Genomic DNA, 20,298 nt, shown 5'->3' on the forward strand with positions numbered 1-20,298 from the left:
TAGTCTTAAGTTACAATAAAACATTTATTTCTTATAAGTGTCTCTCTCCTCCATGCTCCATCTATATTCAAAACTGGAAATGTCTTCTCCCACATATATGTATATATACACACATATATATGCATCTATATACATATATACATAAACACATATATTTAAAATGAGAGGCCAGTTTTGAAGTAAATCTTTAGCAGAATTGCAAATATCCCAAACCCAGCCATTGTGAATATCTTGGTGGAGATTTGCATATGTAACACTAACATATTGAGTTCCAACTACACACTAATCATACCTGGAAACAAATGAGTATAGGAAGAAAGGCTAATCTGAGCAAATGACATCTATGGCCGGAACACAGAGAGGCATTTGATTGGCCATTTCTCATTTAACGATATTACTGAACAGCAGAGAAGTCTGAAGTGGGCAGAGTCTCCCAACCTTAACCTACAGCACGAGTGCGGAATGAGTTTTCTTGTGGGTGCCCTGTCCTGTGACCTACATAGCTCTAAAGTCCTTCATGTACACTCTAGGCACACACAACACTGACCATATTACAGATGAATAAATCAAGACTCTGATTTGTGGCAGATAAAAGGTGAGGATGAGAAGCATATGTACATGACAACAGTCATAAGAGAGGGATGGGCTGGCTTCCTACCTAAAAGGCAGAGGAGGTTCCAAGAGCTGAAAATAAGTTCAGAGATAATATCTGAAGTAAATCATAAGAGAAATTTACCAGGTAAAGAAAAAGGATATTATAGAGAACGGCTTATTTTGTTGTTAAAAGACCAATTGGCATAAAATATATAATTCTTACTCTGCACAAGTGATCACTCACACTATGGAGTATAGGGGGAGAAAGAGACCTCCAGAGAAAAATGTCTGAGAGACACAGACTCTGAAGGCACGAAGGATGATGCTATTTCTCAATGCTCTAAGTTGAAAGGGCCCTTTGACTCATTTAACGAAAATGTTAAGACATCTACACTGTTTAAAAGTTAGATTTATTTTCATGGAGGGTCCTGCTGTCAACTCGTCCCTCATTTGAAATGAGACTTCACTCACAGACACAACATGGGGGAGATCTGTAAGAACTCACTGAAGGTCTGGCTTTTGCTGGTGTTTACCTTTGAGACAGGCAAGAAATGGATACTGGCTTTTCTCCCTGCCATCTTATGTCACAGGGAAAACTGGAGGTTACTGAGTGAACCTCATCAGCTTTTAGCTCTGACAGGAGCAAAGCCAGGCCTGTCCTCACTTGTTTTCCCTCCGGGCTCTGAAAAAGAGGAGCTCCCAGTGTCTGAGGACCAGAGTGTTGCATCTGATCCAGAAGGGAGGAGAACCCTCTGGCCATCACTATGACTAACACAGCTGCAATGGCTATACTCTTCCCTCAAGCACAGCCCATAGTTTATGTGGAGGCTCAACTGTTACCTGCATTTAAAAAAAGTGTGGGCGGTTCATTTCTGAAACTCTGTGTGGGTGTCCCAGGCTCTCTCAACAACAGGAAGGCAAATATCAAAAATGGATATTGCCAGTCCCTGCCTTGATGTGGAACTTTCAGGCCCCTAGAGGTGACAGAGTTCCCCAGCACACTGTCATCCTTGACGGGGATTTCTTTGCTTTCTAATCACATATATCATTTATGGAAAAATTATTCTAAATACTGGTGTGGGAGAATTGTCTGTATTATGTCAATCATGTTTTAAATAAACGCTGATTGGCCAGGCAGGAAGTATATGCGGGGTTAACCAGACAGGAAGTAGAGGTGGGGTGATGAGAACAGGAGAATGCTGGGAAGGAGGAAGCCCATTCCTTGGCAGTCCAGCTCAGATCACCAAAGGAGCAAGATGTGACCTGCCCCGCTGAGAAAGGTACTGAACCATGTGGCTAACATAGATAAGAACAATGGGTTAATATAAGCTACAAGAGCTAAAAAGCAGCCTGAGCTAATGGGCCAATCAGTTTTATAACTTATGGAGATCTCTGTGCGATTTTCTTTGGGACTTGCCGGCCATGGGGGACCCGGCGGGACAGAAACCCCAATGAGACCAGCTCCTCATGTTACAAAATACCACAACATGTCTAACATCCATTTGACATTCTAGAATTAACAATAAACATTATATACCTTAGAAATCAGATGAATGACCTTTTACCAAGAACATAGCTCATGACTGTGACTTTAACAAATGTTATCAATGAAAAGCATATCTAGAAGGGGTCATTCTTCACGTACGGTATCCTACACAAAAAATCCATTATTGATTAATGCCTACAAGATCAATGCCTACAAGATACACAGAAAATCCATACAAGATCAATGCCTGTAGGAATTTATCAAGCACAGGTTGCTTTTTATGTGTGAAACCTACTTGCCCCTTAAAAATGTGACCAAGAAGAAGTTCCAAATTCTAGACTTTAAGTGTTATACACCAAGAGCACATGATCTGGAAGGACTCATTCATAACATAACTGAGACAGATGCATAACTGGACTCTAAATTCTCCACTTCTTAAAATGTGGGAGCCCGGTACGGCTAGGTCCCAGACAGGCACCCAAATGGTAGTGCTGCTGGCAATGTCATAAATGACAGTGTGGGTTGAGCTCAGGCGAGTTGAATGGAAGGACCGCTAATGAATAAACAAAAGTTCATACTCAGTATTCCTGTGAAATGGGTAAAGTGGGTTTTGGCTTGCCAGAAAAAAAAAAAAATCCATTATTTCCTTTGTCTGACTCCTAGAGTCAACCAGGTCTGGTAATACGGTATCTACTTCCCTGTTAGTCAAACTAACGCGTAACAGACCCAAGTCCCCACCTAGTTCCCAGGCTACTGTCGCCTGCAAACCCCCTCCCTATACTCTAGCTTCCAGGCTCTTCCAGCTCACACACTCCTTCCTGCTACAACACGCCCTGAGAGATAGCCTTGGCAATTTGAATTTCCACAAACAAACCTTTCTTTCTCCCCATGGAGTGGTCCAGTTGGGTGGCTGTCCTGGGCCCTCGGTTACAGGTACTCACCGAACTGTGTCACGTAAGTGTCTGCTCAGATTACAAAAACTCTAGTTGCGACCTGACATTGAAAATTTTACAATTTCTTTGTTCGTTATTTAATAAAAAAAATACCATGTTTATTATGTGGGTAATCGTGTGCATGTGGGAATGAAAGGGTATGTGGGGAGGTTAGAGGGCAACTTTTGGGGGCCAGTTTTCCCCTTCTGCATGAAATCTGGGGATTGAACACAGGCTGCCAGGTTTGTACAGCAAGCGCTTTTACCCACTGTGTCCTCACACCAGTCTAAGAAATTATGTCTTCAAAAGAAAGATAATTAACACGGCATTTATAACAGTACTCCACTTTGTAAAAGAATTGCTTCAGGCAAGGAATGAGGGTTCCTTCCTATTGGTATAAAGTATTTTGGTTTAGCAAGTCCTTTGTTATGCTGTGACGTACTTCTGTGTATAATGCCTTTTGTCAATCTGTTTATAGCTGTGGAGTCTCAAGGGGTAAGATTCTGCTTCGAGCTGCTGTACCTTGCAGAGCGGCATCTAGCTCAATACAGGCTGCCTTCCCCAAGCCTACACAGCAGAAACACATACAGAGACACACACACGTGGCATTGTCTTCGATTATAGCCTTCCAATATCATAGTAAAAAGTAATAACGCTTTCTGGAGAAGCATTATGCTATTTAAACGTGATGGAAGTTTGCAGTCGTGGTCTTGGGGAGGTTGTGCAACCCCTGAGAATGTGCTCAGCTGTGGAGAGTGCTAGGGGATTGGATGCAGACTGAGACCCTGTCAGCTGTGGGAAGTCGGGGTGGGGGGGGGGGGATGAGGGCAGAGCTCAGAGAAGTCAGTTAGAAAACGGGCAGCCGAGTGATAATTCCGGGGGAAGAAATGTGCCTTTTTTGCTAGAAAGAGGGGGGAGATTTACCTTCAAAATCTCTGAGGTTTCTTTTTAGAAACGGGGTTGGGGGCGGGGAAAGAGATTCATATGTTTAGACTAAATCTTGTTCTAAGAAACTCAAATGTTTCTAGGTAAAGAAGAGATAAATAAAGGCCCCAGCTTGGTGTCTACCATCCAGGGGAGAGGAAAGGCGGCCTGTTGTTATTCAGTAACCCAAGGCAGACCGAGTGTAGCTCAATGTGACCTCAGGGGAAAAAAAATCTTTAAAACATTAACAGGGGCTAATTCAGAACATTCTAACTTCTACTCAGTAGTCGATAAATTTGACTCTGTAGGAAATGGTCCACTTTCTTAAGTGTGTCTCATTAAACCAACAAAAGGCAGCAAGAGCCATGCCTTGTCTTAAAGTTACCTTTAGCAAGATCTCAGCTCAGAAAACTGGCTGCTGGGATGCACGCATTAGGGGCCCTTGCATGGGTAGGTGAAACAAGCTCCCTCTGCCCTAACGATGACCTTAGGACCACGTGATAATCACTGCTCCCCTTTGCCACTTCCTCAAATCCCCCCTACTTTTTGGCCTCATTCCTCAAGTCCCAGCTGCCTGGAGCAGATGACTTGGGATATTGTTTATAAGAACAAACAGCGGCCCTGTACCTCATGTGAGCCCTCTGCAGGGCCAAGTATGAACCCAAGAACACCAGTCTTTCTTCCCTGCCACAGCATGGCTGCCAGGGGACTTCCTCCATTTCAGCCGAGGAGGAAGGAACTCATTAGAAGAAAAAACAGAAACAAAAATAACTCTGACAATCATATATTCAGAAATTATTGTAAAAGCTAGGGTCACAATACTAACTTCATGAAGTAAAACACCCCATCTACTAAGCTGCCCTCAGCAGATGGCCGGCACCCTCAACAGTTTACCTGGAATAAAACATCCCACTCCATTAAAGAGCCCGCAGGAGACAGCAGGCAACGCTCAGCGCTCAGCAGTTAACCGGGAGCATGTTTCTCTCCTAATCTTACTTTTCATCCTGCTTCACAATTGCCTAAAACTCCTAAAAAAATACTGAGTTTTTTAAAACGCTCTCAATGTCTGTGCTCCTCGACACAGTTTCCCCGTTTCCCGTCGTGCATTGCTCTGTGTTGCTCTTTCCTGTCCTCACACTGTCCAGCACTTTTCCAACACTGTGCCCGGAAATGCCACCTTTACATGACCAGTTTTACTCTGCCTTTTCGGCCACCTGACCAGGCTCTAATCAAAACTGGTCACAGTTTTCCCTGCCTCTAGTGTAAACACCGAACTCCTTGCTCTGCTTGGCTTTGCCCACCTTCTCTTGTCGGGCAACCTGAGTCTTCTTCTGGGCCCACTGCCGGGAACCTGGGGATCAGGAACCTGCTAGGCTCTGGAATTTTCCCTCAGTCTTTCCCCGTCTGGACTATCACTTTTAAACTTATGATATCAGAGAGCCTTCGCTGTTCTGATGGGCAAGGGAGGCCAGATGTGGCATCTTAAAGCAAGTCTAGTGTAGCACCTGTTGGGGAGGGCATGTTAACTCTTTCCAGTCTGGTTTACCTTCAGTTCATGTCCTTCACAACACTCAGCCTCACATAAACATCCTATAAGAATGTGGATCCTAGCCTTGCTGAGTCTGAGCTGTCTGAACTTGCTGAGTGAGCACAGCCCTGAAGCTTGGGGTTCTCCTTTGCACAGGCCCTCTCAAAAGCCAGCGGAAGATTTGAGGGACGGAATATTCTTAGGGCAGTCACTCTCTGAAATAAGCTCTCTATGGGGTAACTACAAACAGACTCCTGGCAAAACTCACCCTCCCAAGTCATCCCCAAGCCACAAAGAGTGATTGACTTTCTTGGTTTTGTTTGCCATTTTAGACTCTTAAAATCATCCTTCTGCATGTCTTCTCTGCCCTTTCCAGAGAGGATTCTCGGCACCGTACCAGCAAAGGTACGGTGATTCTTGCATTAAAGATAACATATTGTATATTGATGAAATTGTATCTCTATATGATGATTACCACACTGTGTACAAATAAGATATTATTTCCAAGTTATCATGACTGAAAAAAAAACCTTCCTATGAATATCTTCACATTTGTGTACCTGCAGGCATGCATGTGATATACATTGCCACTTGAGCGTTTGTGTTTAGCTATGTCAATCAAGCACTCCTTCTATTTATAGACATACCTTTCTCTGCACGCTCTTATTAGAGGTGGGTATTGTGTTTTCTTAAAATAAGCATTTATTAGGAAGAAATATTAGAACTCGGTTCCTAGAGCTTGGGTCTAGATAGCAATGCTGCGTGGTATAAAGGCGAACCCACTCTGATCACTAGGTTCACTGCCCAACCACAGTAGGAGGTCGGTGACTTTCAGTCTGCGGGCCGGAGTAGAGCAGTAAACACTGGACATCTGCTGTCAGCTGAAGGGCGTCTGTTCTTGCTCATCAGGTATTTCCTGAGCCCGAGTGTCAAGCAGTGTAGCGGCATTTGCTCTGTGTAAGGGGGCGCAGCTTCACATGCATTTCAGCGCCTGTGACTGCTGAGTAGACGGCTTCTCCATGACTTCCTCACAGAGCATACTGAAGCTAAGCTGCCTCTCCTCTAGCATTCCTGTCTCCCCAGGCTAGCCCAGGCCAGGTGCACTACCAAGTTTGCCTCTGCCTCCCAGAAACTAAAGGTTCACATTCCCTTCATTTCCATTTTCATGCCAATTTCTCAGAACTTTCAGGGATTTGTTCAATTTTGGTCTTTCAATACTTTATCCTTCCCAAACCTAGTGGATCTTAGATATCATAAGAAGGCTGTGATTTTGCTGTGACCTTTACCCAGACTCTTTCTCTGAGGGATTTCAAGGCATTGCTTTTTGCTTTTATAACTCTCTCAAACTGGGTTTTAAAAATATTGTTGCCAGCTTTGTGTTTTGCAGGTTGGGGGTTCCACTCCAAGCCCTCCTACGTGCTACCGAAGTGCCCCACCAGGGAGCCACATCACCAGGTCTGCTTCTGTTATGGTGTCTACTCCTTTATGAGTATTGGATATTTGCATATATGACTTCAATTTCGAAGCCATTTAAGAATGTTGGGTTCCTGCCTCTTTTCACACTTTCCTTGGAAACACAATGCAAAGCAGGAAGCTATAGCACATGCTTGCAGCACATACAGCACCTGAGGCAGGAGGATGACAGGTTCTAGGTGAGCCTGGGCTATCCCATGAGTCTCTTTCTCAACAACAGTAGTGGCAACAACACTCATAACCCCCAAACAAACAAAGTATCTGCAATGCCAATTGAACTCAAGCTCCCTCCCATGGCTGCCACTCTCTGCTTTGTCCTGTCAAACTCCAATCAACTCACTACTTAGCTTCGGGAAATTTCTGGAATGTCCCAGGATTCAGTGGATATGGCAGTAAGCAACCAATAGATTAAAACAAGGGTTACAATGTTAAAGTATAATTAGAATAATGGCTTTTTAAATAGGGACTTCTTCTACAACGTTTTATTTTTCCAGAAATCCAGATATTAAGCAAAATAGCTTACCTGCTGGAGAGTAAGGAAAGTGGTTTTTAAAAAGTAGACCACATGGATGAAAGGGTTTACTGTGTGCCTCACTGGGTCATACTACAGTTTCTGTGATGAGATTAACTTTTCTCTTTTCCTCTTAAATTTCATTTTACTTTATTGGGAAGGGGTGTTGCAAGGGCAAAGGGTAGATATGAAGGGGCAGGGAAATGAATGGGATCCAGATGCATGACAGAAAAGACACAAAGAATACATAGAAAAGAAAGTTTAAAAACAGTAAAATTCAGAGACCTCTTAGGCTCCACCTGTGGCTGACCTGAGTCATGACAATGTCTGTTTACATGACCAGAGTCCCACTTTGGTTCCTACTAGAATTCCAAATACAATGGGAAGAAATATTGACTCATAATGCTTAGATTCTTGAAGTTGATTGTAATAAAACATAGCAAGGCAAACATTCTAATGTAATGTCAAAGGAAAGAAAAAACTACAATTAATGATGCTGATTAACACTCTTCATGCATGCTGTGGTAGATGAATAAGAATTACCCTCAGAATCATATATTTAAATGCTTGGTCATTAAGGAATGGCACTACTTGAGTGCGTGTGGCCTTGATGGAGGAACTGTGTTACTGGGAGTGGGCTTTGGGATTTCAAAGTCTAAGCAGTCCCAGTGCCTCTCTCTTTCCTGCTGCCTGAGGATGTAGACAGAGAACTCTTAGCTACTTTCACCTGTGTGCCTCCCTGCTCCCTGCTATGATGATAATGAACTCAACCACTGAAACTGTAAGCCACCCCCAATTAAATGCATTCTTTTATAAGATTTGCTGTGGTCATGGTTTTCTTCACAGTAATAGAACACCGATTAAGTACTAAGTTGGTACCAGGAGAAGGATATTGCTGTGACGGGCCTGAGCATGCTGCTTGTTTGCAGAATGTGGACTTTGGGATTTTAGATTAGAAACCAGTGGAATTCTTTAAGCAGGGCTTAGTGGGCCATTCAGGTAGGAGTGGTGCTGAGAGCAATGTAATTATGTTGGTTTGGCTCAAGGGGAGAATCCTAGTGAGAGTCCCAGAAATTGTTCTTGGGAAATTTTGGCAGAGAATGTGGCTGTTTTTTACCATTGTCCAAAAATATCTGCCTGAGCCTAAACTAGAGAATTTTAAATTAATGGCATTGGCAGAGGAGATTTCAAGACAGCCTAGTACTGACTCTGTTGTGTGGCTTTTAGTACTCACTCTTAGGCAGGTCTACAATGAAATGGAGCAAGTCAAGCAAGGAAAAATATAAAATGTACAGTTTCGGGAGAAAAGGAGCACCAGGAAGAGGAATGGAGCCAAGTCTAGTACTCAAAGACATAAACAGTTTAAAGAAAAGTCTGATGCTTTACAGAATAGAGGGCAACAACATCAGGGCAAGACCCCACCCAGTTAGCTTCAAACTTGTGAAACGGGATGAAAACTTGTGAAAAGCTAAAGAGTGAAGGAAACCATCAACAACATTAAGCTGGGGGAAATGTGACTGAACAAGGGAGCCATGTTCCAGTGCCAGCAAACAGCTGCAGAACTTGGCAGCTTCAGCCACGTGGTTCTGGCTTTACAATCAACAAAAGAAAAGGGGTCGTCGAATCTTTCTCTGAGGCTCAGCAAGGCTGTCAAGACTAGGAGTGTATTGCGGGGAGGGCTCATCCCTGCATGGAGAAACAAAGAGGCTATTTTGTGATGCTGTGAAGGTGAAACCTGGATTGCCCTGGAGATGTCAAGATGTTAGAGATGCCAGAGTCATGGGATACCTGTCAAGGAGAGCTTCTAACAGTGTGTAGAACCAACCCAGGAGAGAGAAGTCTGTTGTAGTCAATAACTCTAAAAGGAGTTGGAGATCTGAAGGGTACTTTGACATCAACATGGAGATGCAGAGTTTGTAGCATGCACTACTCATGTTTGATCTTGCTTTGGTCCAATATTTCTTCACTATGCTTCCTTCCCTTCCTTTTAGAATGGTAATGTATATTCTGTGTCATTGTATATTGGAAGCAATTGATGGTTTTGATTTCAGTTTTACAGGGGTTACAGTGAAGAGAGTGCCTTGAGAACTTCAGACCTTTAAACAGTGCTAAAACTGTGATAGACTATGGGGACTTTTGGTGTTGGATTGGATGCATTTTTTAATTATGATAGGGACACAAGCCTGTGGGAGTCAGAGATAGAAATGTGCTGCTTGAATAAGTATGGTCCCCATATATTTGAATGATTAGTCATTAGGTAGTAGCACTACTTGAGAGGTATCAGGAGGTATAACTTTGGAGTAGGTGTGACTTTGTTGGATAAGTATGTCACTAGAAGTGGGTTTGGGGTTTCAAAGGCCAAAGCGAGTCCCAATGTCTCTCTTTTCCTGCTGCCTGGGGATCTAGATGTAGAATTCTCAGCTACTTCTGTTCATGTGCCTCCGTGCTCCCTGCCATGATGACAATGGGCTAAACCTCTAAAAAATATAAACAAGCCTCAATTAAATGCTGCCTTTTATGAGATTTGCTGAGGTCATGTATCATATCCCAAAACTGATCAGCATATATCAATATAGACAATATACATTTTCATAGATCTATCATTTTGAGAAATAAGGTATTGGTTTCAACCAATTAATTAAAAAAAGCTCACTGAACTTGGAAAATAAATGACTTAGTATAATATTAACCTTAAAATAATAAAACCAAAAATGTAAAGGGTTAAATATTTATGTCCCCTAAAGTAAGATGTTCACAAAATACATATTCTTTTTCATTACTAAATGAGAAAAGTAGAAAATCCTTCTAAGAAGCAGCCTGAGTTCTAATTTCTATGACTAATCAGCATGGGCTGGGCTTGGTGGCACACACTTGTAATTCCAGTACTTGGGACACTGAGGTTAGAGTTTTAGAGAGTTTGAGTCCAGCCTTCATACATAAGAGTCTATCTCAAAAGAAATAAAGGAAAAGCCTAATGAATTTGTTATATAAATAATCAGAATATTCTCAAGGAAAATCAAACAAAAAAAAAGGAAAATCAAATTCTGATTGCGAATCAGCTACTACTGATGGTTTTATGACACTGACAGACAGAGGATGAACAGTGTCTTCTGTTAGTATTATAAAGGTTTAGAGATTTATTAATCAACTTTCATGTTGGCACTAATGGACACCATGACTTCTCTACTGCAGGAATGATGTGATCACCAATGCTAGATGCCAATTCTCACCATGAATATCTGCCTATCAGAGGTTCAGGGAGACACTGCCAGTGGCCAGGAGAGTGAGGGGTCGGTTCATGTTGGCAGCTGACTATAAGGTGCCTCCATTAAGCCTTGTAAACAGGGCAGCTCCCGTCACTGCCAACCAAGAACTCTTACACAGCTTGAAAAATAAAACTTACTTTCTCCAAATGACAAAAACATCCTTATCTGAGTCAAGAGGAACGACACGGTAGCAGCTGCCTGTGATCCCGCTGACATTTTGGAAGGCCACACATGAGGGGCATTAGAGGGGCCCGGGATAATCAAATCCCACATACACACTCAAACACACACATGCAGACATCCACACACATGCACATACACACCAGAAACAATAACCCAAACCCCAAAGAGCAACAGTTTTTCCCTTGCATTAAAATACAGAGCACAGGCAATTGTGAACAAGGCCCGCTGCTCTTCTAGAACTGAAACTTCCTGAAGATGAGACTGCTGTAAGGTGTCCTTTATTCTCTACTCAGCCAGAAATATAGACTGTCGGGAGAGGTTACGGAATCTGGTTTTTAAGAGGAATCATGGTTGGGCCATTGGTGTATAGATTTGGGTAAGAAAAGGGACTCAAAGTGTTTACTTAGTAAGACCACTTGCCACTAAGTTTTTTACAAAGCAACGAGTGTGAAGAGCAGTATCTTCCTTAGATATTGGTCAAAAAGCAAGCGTTTTATGGGAAGTCACTAAGAACGCAGAGATAAAAATAAACTACCCTCTGGTTCCCTTCTGGAAAGAGCTAATCAAATTTTATTATTACCACGCAGATTGTGACTATAATCTATCCTAAATCTGACTAAAGCCTACATGAGCTCTGGGCAGTGAAAGCACGAAGTGATTACAAAAGTCTGTGAAAAACTCTATGTTTAATTTGGTGGTCTCGATGTTTTAGAGGTCTTCACGGGCACACAGTGGAGGAGAATAAAGGGCTTGTGGGCCTCAAAGGAGATACTGATGATGAAGCCATGGCCGACTTCACCAGTGACAGCCGAGGCCCAGGAGCATCCTGCCTACAGCTGCTACTTCTCCTAAGGAATGTCTAAGCTAAAAGCAACCCCATAGTGTCCTTGTCTGCATTCCTTGTCTCAAGTACAAAGCAGACATATTTTCTAGAAAATCCAGAACTCTCACCTTCTGGAGGAAGGCTGATCCAAGGTAGGGATATAAAAAAACGATGCTACGAGGTGTTATTTGAGAAAGACAGCAATAGCTGAGGTACACTGCCAGCTCAATGATGACGTTGCATTTGTGACCCCAAACTGTTAGCATTTCTTGTATTAAAGACAAAAATGGGGCCTGGCTAACGAAAGCACAATGGTTAGGAGCATTTGCTGCTTTTGTAGAAGACGAGGGTTCAGTTCCCATCATTCCTTTGCAAGCGTCCGTAATTCCAGTTACTGGGGTTTCCGGCCTCCATGAATATCACACATATGCACAATACATGCAAATACATGCAGACAAAATGCTTATACACATAAAACTTGAGAAAGATAGGCAGGCAGTGGTGGTGCATGCCTTTAATCCAAGTAACTGTCAGACAATGGTAGATCTTGGTGAGTTTGAGGCCAACTTAGTCTACATAGCAAGTTCCAGTAACAGCTGGGCTACACAGAAAAATCCTGTCTCTAAAAACATCACGAATCTGGGAAAACAAAGCTGGCTGTTCCAAATTCTGAGACAGCTTGAAGGGATCAATTCGTTTTGTGGCCAATTCTCCTGGAATCAGGAACACTGTTTTTTTTTTTTTTTCTCAAAATCAACATTTAATTGGCTTATTAATCTATGCATGAGCCCAGAACCTCATCTCTGTTACAAAATGAACTCTGCTACTGAATATCCTGGAGGAGTTTTAATATTAGTTCAATTAAGTGCACACTCTGTAGCTGGATCATTAGGGTGTTGCTAGTTTAATGAGCTTCATCATTCGGCACTCCATTTTCAAGGGAGAGTCTTGATAAAGTCCTAGAGTTGATAGGCAGGTTTATAGGTAGATGCTTTTCCTGCTGCATGGTGGCTGGCTGATATAAGAACCTTTCTATGGTTCTCAAAGCTTTGACAGGCTGTCAGGCAATCAGAGAAAGGCCATTAGTTTGACTAATGGAGGGCAGTGGGCAGAACAAAGGAGCTACGCCATCTCAGTAAGTCACAATACACTCTCTCCCAGCTTTTGTCTTCCTCCCATACAATTAAATAATCTGATATTTTCTTCCTAAGAAAGGTGTGAGAACAATTTGACAAAAATATCCATACAGCATTTGGAATGATTCCTGCAAAAGCGAAAGGCTTCATTCACAGAAACTAACATTATTTGAAAACTAAAGCCTGCTTAGAAATTTGGCTCACCCCTCTTCCTAGATCAGTCAACAGGACACTCAACCCTCACTGAGCTAGCCAAGTATCTCCCCCTACATCTCTGCACTTAACGTTTTAAACAATCTACCCTGAACATCTCCAAAGATACTCTGTCCTCATAATGCGAACATAAATAAGCTTCAAGTTTACTTTGTCTCTCTGGGGCTGTGGGACTTCTCCCCCACACACCCAAAGTCAAACAGAAAGCCCTTCTGCAAAGCTCCAAGGTGACAGTGCTAATTCCTGCCTGGTGGTGTTGATGGTCTTCCTTCTTCTCCACCAAAGCCTTAACTTGGTACCCAAGGCCCTTCTTTCCCTTCTGCCTCATCTGCAGTCTGGCACCTTGTTCCCTAGCAACATCAAAGTCTAATTTAGCCTAATTTCCTGAAGAGAATGGCTCCCCTGCCTTTTGCCTAGATTGCCCTCATACTCTTGGGCCTGCTCTGCCTTGTTAGTCTGAGAAACCGTTATCCACCTTGAAAGAAATCGATTGAGCTCACTCTTGCGAACTATATCTTTCACATGGGACCCACAAAGCTGATGGGAAAAAATTCATATTTTATTAACCTTTTATTAAAATTAAGCATTTCCTTCAATTATGAAGGAATTACGTAGGCAATAAACTGTCAGCAAAAGCAATCTAATATCATCATGTTCCATTACAGTAAATATAGAAATCTCCGAGTACCATTGACATTACTAAGATGTCTAAACTGTGATGCTGAACCTGCAGCTACCTTTGCCTTTTTATATTTAATAATGAGGCACGAGTGTCATTCTATAGCAAGTTTATTTGTGAAGGATTTTAACCTGGCTGTAGTAGTGCAGGCCTCTAACCCAGAGGCTAAGGTAAGAGGACTGCTGGTTTGAGGCTGACCTAGACATGTTAGCAAGAATTTACCTCCAAATCAAATTAGGGAGGAAGGAAGAACAAAAGGGGGCGGTGCTGGCCATGTGGCTCTGTGGCCGAGAACTTACCTAGGACGCACGAGGCGGGTTTGATCCCTCACACTATGGCACATATACTTGGCAACAGAGTTCAACATACTGGTTTCTCTTGTGATTCCGTCAATTTATTTTACGTAGTTGAAAACATTGCTCTGTAAAGAGGTGGACAGTGGGGATGCCTTATGTGCAGTCTGCTGCAATGGCCTCAGGAGGCGGGGACTATCCAGGCCACACTCTGACGCCCCCCCCATCAGTCTTTGCTGTGCTTTTTGCATTTTGTTCCACTAAATGTAAAGCTTTTTCTTTTTAGTACCTGTGACCTACTGTAATGCTTACAAATGGTTTTTTAATAAAAAATAAGAAGCAACCCTAAGTAGACATAGAATGTTACCTTTCATTAATCTTCTCATTTATTTACTGATATATAGTTATCTTTTAATCAATACCGTTTACCTCTTCCTACCAGATCCATCTATTCAAGCATCAAGTCTGCCTAAGCCGTAGTGGTCAAAGCTACTTTCACTGAAGAGATTTCTTAAGTGGGTTACCAAAATTGTTTTAAAAAAACAAAGGTTTGGCTGGAAGCAGCTGTTGTTTTCCCACATGTCAGAGAGAGACAGCACTGGAGGGGACCTAGACAGCCTACTGGATATGAGGAGCAATACTTGAACTAACAGTCAGACATCTGGCTCTTGATATACAGCTTGTCTCATCATTCAGTCAACATGGCTTCTAAGATGGCAATTTTCATTATAAAATACGCAAAATGTAGAGTTCATTAAAAATCAATAAAAAAAGTAGATGGAAAAAGCAAAAAAAATGGTGTCAGGGCTTTTATTTAGTATCATTTATTACTTAGTAATATTTCCTTCAAGGTTGTGTTGGCCTGTCACAGTCAGAGTGGCATAGCTTATACCCCTTGTTCACATGTAACAGAATGGGGTACTATTTGTGAACAGAACTCGAAGGTAGCTTTATTGGTTCCATGTAATGACCAAACTCTTAAAACAAGAATCTAAGTGTTAATGAGTCCATGCCAAAACCAGTGCTGCTCTCCCTGCCCGCTGCCTGAGGATCAGGACGGAAAGATCTCAGCTGATACTCTAGTACCACGCCTGTCTGCTTCCCACCACAACGATCAAGGACTCACTCTCTGAAACTGTAAGCAAGCCTCCAATTAAATGCTTTCTTCTCTAAGTTGCCTTGGTCATGGTGTCTCTTCACATCAATAGAAAAGTCATGAAGACATTCGGTTATCTGAGACACATATATTTACTTGTCTTTTTATTTTCTGGCTCCACTTTGGACCTGACTAGGTAAGTTCAGACAAGTTTTTATGTATATATTTCAAGTTAGAAAGGATTAAATGGTATTGTGAGTAGGAATATGAGTACTAGAAAATGCTAAAATACTTGGCTGCTAATGTAACCCATTTATCCTGGAGAAAACGTTCCTAAGAAGAGGATGTTCTAGCCTGTTTTCCTGTTAATGTGACTCAACCTACCATCATCTGGGATGAGGGAATCTTAACAGAGAAAATGTCTCTATTGTACTGGACTGTAGACAAACCTGGGAAGGCATTTTTTGACTAATTATTGATATGCAAAGGTGCAGTCTACAGAGTATGATGCAAACCCTGGGCTGGTGGTTCTGATTTATACTAAAAAAACAATCAGTCTAGGTGATCTGAGTGGCATGCCAGTAAGTAGTGTTCAACCATGCTGATTTCCAGTTCCTGCCTCCAGATTCCTGTCTGCGTTCCTATACCGATTACCCTCAATGGCAGACTGTGATGTGGAAGTAAAAACCGAACCAACCCTTTGCTCCCCAAACTGCTTTGGGTTATGGTACTTAGATTAATCTGCAGTGAGATTGTAGATGCCAGATGGTAACCCCAACAGTCATTTGGAGAGGAGTTCATTCTCTCTCGGCATCCACCCAACCGCCCAGTCCTGCCATTTCCTTCCATGATACCTCTCAAGTTTGTCTCCACAGCCACCAAGATTATATTTCTTGTTGCCTAGGCTAACCTATATCCCTTCATCCTTTTGTTCTTTTCTGATTGACTCTAATCTGCAGCCATAGTGGTATTTTAAATATGTAAATTCTGTCATTTTTCATCCTATCACCCTTGAAGTCCTCTCATATTTTAGGGATTCACATGGCTTATGAAGCGAGGGATGGTTGTAATTTCACTTGTTCACTAAGACCAGGATCCTTGAAGAATCCACATTTTCTTCTTCCCTGAGACAGGATCTCACTATGTAGTCTTTGATGGCCTGAAACTCATTACACAGACGAGATTGACATCATGTTCTTAGATATCTGCCTGCCTCTGCCTCTTGAGTACTGGGATACCACCATGACCAATTTCCATACTCTTCTTCATGACCTGTATAGAAGACATAAAAGATGCTTCTTCTTGGAATATACTGCCTTTACTCTTTGCACACTTATTCTAAGATTCCTCTTTTTTTATATTTTCAAGAAGCATTTTTCTTAAAATAAGAAAGCATTACATAGCCAAGACTAGCAATGATCTGGAACTCCCGATTCTTCCACCTCCATCTCCCAAGTACACAGGTTATAGGTCCACAGCACCATGCTTGGATCCAAAAATCACTTTTTGGCTACAGAAAAGAAGCAATGTTTGAGTTCAGAATCTTCATGAATAACAGCTCTGCAAGTTTTTGACAAATTTCAAGTCACCAAAATAAAGAACAGTCATGGAGAACTAAACGCTGATTTGCCGTGTGAAGAATTCCGTTTCTTCTGAGAAGTACTATGCGGGCAGAGAGCAATCCTCCTATCAAGCCAGCAAGATGGCTCAGGAAGTAAATGTTTGTTATGTAAGTCTGAGGGCTTGAGTTGTTTTCCTGGAACCCATAGAAGAAAGAGAAAACTCCTAAAAGTTGTTCTCTAGTCTCTACACATGAGCTGTAGCACCGATCACTGGCACTCACGCACATGTGTCTCACACACACACACACACACACACACACACACACACACACACACACACCACAAATGAAAAGGATCCTTGCATCATTGGTAAAATCTTCTTCGTGTGCCAAATTCAGCAATAGGTGTGCCGCTAACAACAAAATATATATGCAATATTTCAGGATGAGGTTCCAGGATAAAATTATTCAGGCTTCCATTTCAACTCATTTTCTTTTTCAAATACCATTAATGCTTATTTTAATCTCAAATGGGCTTGTGGTTATTAGACAACACAAACTCATTCTACGGCATTTTGATGATCACTAACCTCAAGGCATATTGCCTTCTCCTAACAAGGTTAAAAATGAAACCTGGTTGATTTGAGAGGAAATCTGTAGGGAGGACTACAATAGACGCAGATAGAGAATTTCAACTCTGTAGAGTTATTAATTCACTGCCAGTTGCTAAGCATGACCAGAAACAATGAACACATTGTTACCATGGTGTTAAAATGAGGAATAGGAACAGATATAATTTTTGCACATTTCAGTGTTGCATAAACATATGATTGAATCTGACAGTATCATAACGCCATGTCAATGATTTAAGATGATCATACATGGCTAGAAAGGACAAGAAAACAGTGTAGTAAGTGTAGAAGTGATCTCAGAGAGGAGCAGGGAATGAAAGACACAGTTTCCCAAAACTAGCATCACTGTCACTGGGGGGTGAAGTCACAATTGCTTAGTTTAGATGGCTGAGAACTTCATTTCCAGAAGAAAACCTGGAGTGAAATCACTGCACAGAAGGAACCACAGTAAACATACAGCTTTGTATTCTTGACTTGGTGGTGTTGGAGAAGGGGTGAGGCGTGAGAGGAAGTTAGCATTCAGAGAAGACTCTGGGCACCTGATAGGGAGTGTCTGCAAACTCTGCCCCTCTCTCCTGTGCTTGTAAACACCCCCAGTGACGACTCTAGTCAAGGGTTCCAACTGAGAAACAGTAAAGAGAGAAGGGCAGCAGCTAGAGGGCCACTCTTCTGGTGAGGTTTGCCTGACACAGGGCATCCAGTGCAGTACGGGATGTACTGAAGAGGTGACGTGCCAGCTAGCATTGGCTTAGCGAAATCAACCCAACCCGCTAGGTCCATCTTCACTACCAAACTGCCTTCTGGGTCTATGGCAAGAAGACAAAGCCTGGAGGTGCTAGAAAAAGCAATGCCTGCAAGTCGTGTACTATAAAAAGCCCTCACATGGGAACACTACAGGAGAAGCCTAGAGAATAAGCAGTCTTCCAGAGTGTTCTGGAAAGAGGATACGATGTATGGAGAGTCCTGCATCCCTAAATGAAGAGAGGTTCAAGTTAGGCTCCAATAAATTCCTTGCCCACCATGAGTATGCACGACTCAGTGTTGGGAATAGAATACAGAGGATGGGAAAGTACTGTCCTTTGATGAGTGAACCATGGTGAAATCACAAAGGTAGTCAAGGTCTCAGTAAGCTCTGAGCTGTAAACCAGGTCTCATCTTACTCATCCCTTTGATAATTATGCATCCTTGATATGGTCTACTCTAAAACCCTCTGCTATCACACGGCAACACCCAACACCACCTACACAGCATTCTCCCACACTTCCATCTGCCCACAACAACCTACCATCCGTCCTCAGTCAGCGTCACCTCGTTTCTTGTCCACATTACTTTCTCCCTGGCTCCCCAAACAGATACTTCAAGCGTCCCCGAAGACTCCTTTCTCTTCTAGCTCCTGCTTAGTCACTAACTTATTTTTAATTCTTGTTGATTTTTTTCAATTTACTGAGAATCGATCTCACGTTTAAAATTTCTCAGTGTTACCAGCATAGTTCGGGCAACTAACATCTCACTCACAGACATCTGTAACAGTTGGCCTTCTTATGTGCATGCGTGACACTGGTGTAGCCACACAGTCAGAGAGCAGAGAGATGGTACAGTACGGAAATTTGGGGCAGGTCACTCCTCTGCTCACTGTCTCTCCATGCATGCATGTTCATGCTCTTGGACTGGAGAACAAAAAGCTCTGGCAATTTTGGGTGATCTGGCTTTTCCATAGCCTTCTCCTAGTTGGCCGTACCCTGGCTGGCCTGTGGTTGGTCTTTTTTTCTTACTCAGGTCCTGACTACCTGCACGGTCACCACATCTGCTGCTGCTGTTGACGGGCTTAGTTCCCTTCTCTTTACATGGCTCAGTTCACACGCCGCAGCCACAAAGCCAGTCTTTTCGGAGGCTTGGCATTCCCATCTTCCCCACTGTTGTGGGTTTTATTAATTAGAGCAGATGCTGTAGCCCGGAGAATTTACCACATGTAAGCACTGTGTTAGGTATTTTCTACATCTTAATTCATTTTTACTGCCATTTCATGGGTCTGCACTCCATAGACATTATATAGATATTCTCAAGTCCGTCGCAAATTAGTAAGATAAAACCGTAGATCGTAGGTGCTTTGAAATTCTATAACTTGCCTAAGGGAATAGCTGTATCTAAGGATCTTTCTCTGCTGGCATGCATATGTTAAGGCTGTACCACAAATACCCAAATAGTGAGTTTTTGAATTATCAAAGCTGTCCAGTCATTCTCTCATGAATTCACCCGTGAATTCTTCAGTCCACCTGTCAGCCCACTCAGCACTATAACTGGGTCAAGCACCTCATTGTTTTTTTCAATTTTTCATGTTCTGTATTTGAAGATTACGATTTTCACACTGATGATTCCTGACTACCCCTCCTGTCATGAGCCCTTCAGACACCAGGCTGCAAACTTAGGAGTCTCCCATTCATCTAAGTCTTAGAAATGCTACAAGCAAAAAATTATCATAGCTGTATTATGAAGAGGGAACATAGCAAAAATCTAACCTGTATCCGGTGCAGGTGACGTTTTGACCTGAAGGAGCCACTGGTTTGAAAGTGACCCGTGGGGAAACCTGGGCTGAGAGCAGAAATCCCAAGGCAAGAATAATAAGCGCTACTGTAGTACCTACAAAATATAAATAAACAAAAGCTTCTTACTGGGGAACATTGACAGCATTATTTCAACACAGACTTGGTTTATCACCATAGCTCTGAATAAAACTCCTTTACTTATCTTTCCCGGAATGAAAAACGCTTTACTATGTATACCATTGGTCAGAAGGCCTCACTAACACACACTTATTATAAGACTCAAAGAAGAAAAAATTCAAAGCCAATACAGTTGTTAGCCAGAAACAAACAAACAAACAAAACAAAACTGGTAATGATTTTCTAAGACCAAAGCAATAAGCAGCCAAAACCAAATAAAAATTAAGACTGCAAAATTGCTGATAAAT

At 42.3% G+C, this 20,298-nt stretch overlaps 1 protein-coding gene across 1 annotated transcript in view; it reads right to left on the reverse strand.

Moving 5' to 3' along the window:
• Positions 1 to 20,298, reverse strand: part of Slc2a13 (solute carrier family 2 member 13) — a 322,976-nt gene that overhangs the window by 60,073 nt on the left and 242,605 nt on the right. Inside the window, exon 6 of the mRNA XM_085678796.2 lies at positions 19,847 to 19,967. Within this exon, the coding sequence (XP_085534922.1) occupies positions 19,847 to 19,967 (121 nt within the window). The remainder of the gene's footprint in view (positions 1 to 19,846; positions 19,968 to 20,298) is intronic.

Source organism: Myodes glareolus, chromosome 19, assembly GCF_982192425.1.
Source record: "Myodes glareolus chromosome 19, mMyoGla1.1, whole genome shotgun sequence".
In the NCBI taxonomy this organism is placed as follows: Eukaryota; Metazoa; Chordata; class Mammalia; order Rodentia; family Cricetidae; genus Myodes; species Myodes glareolus.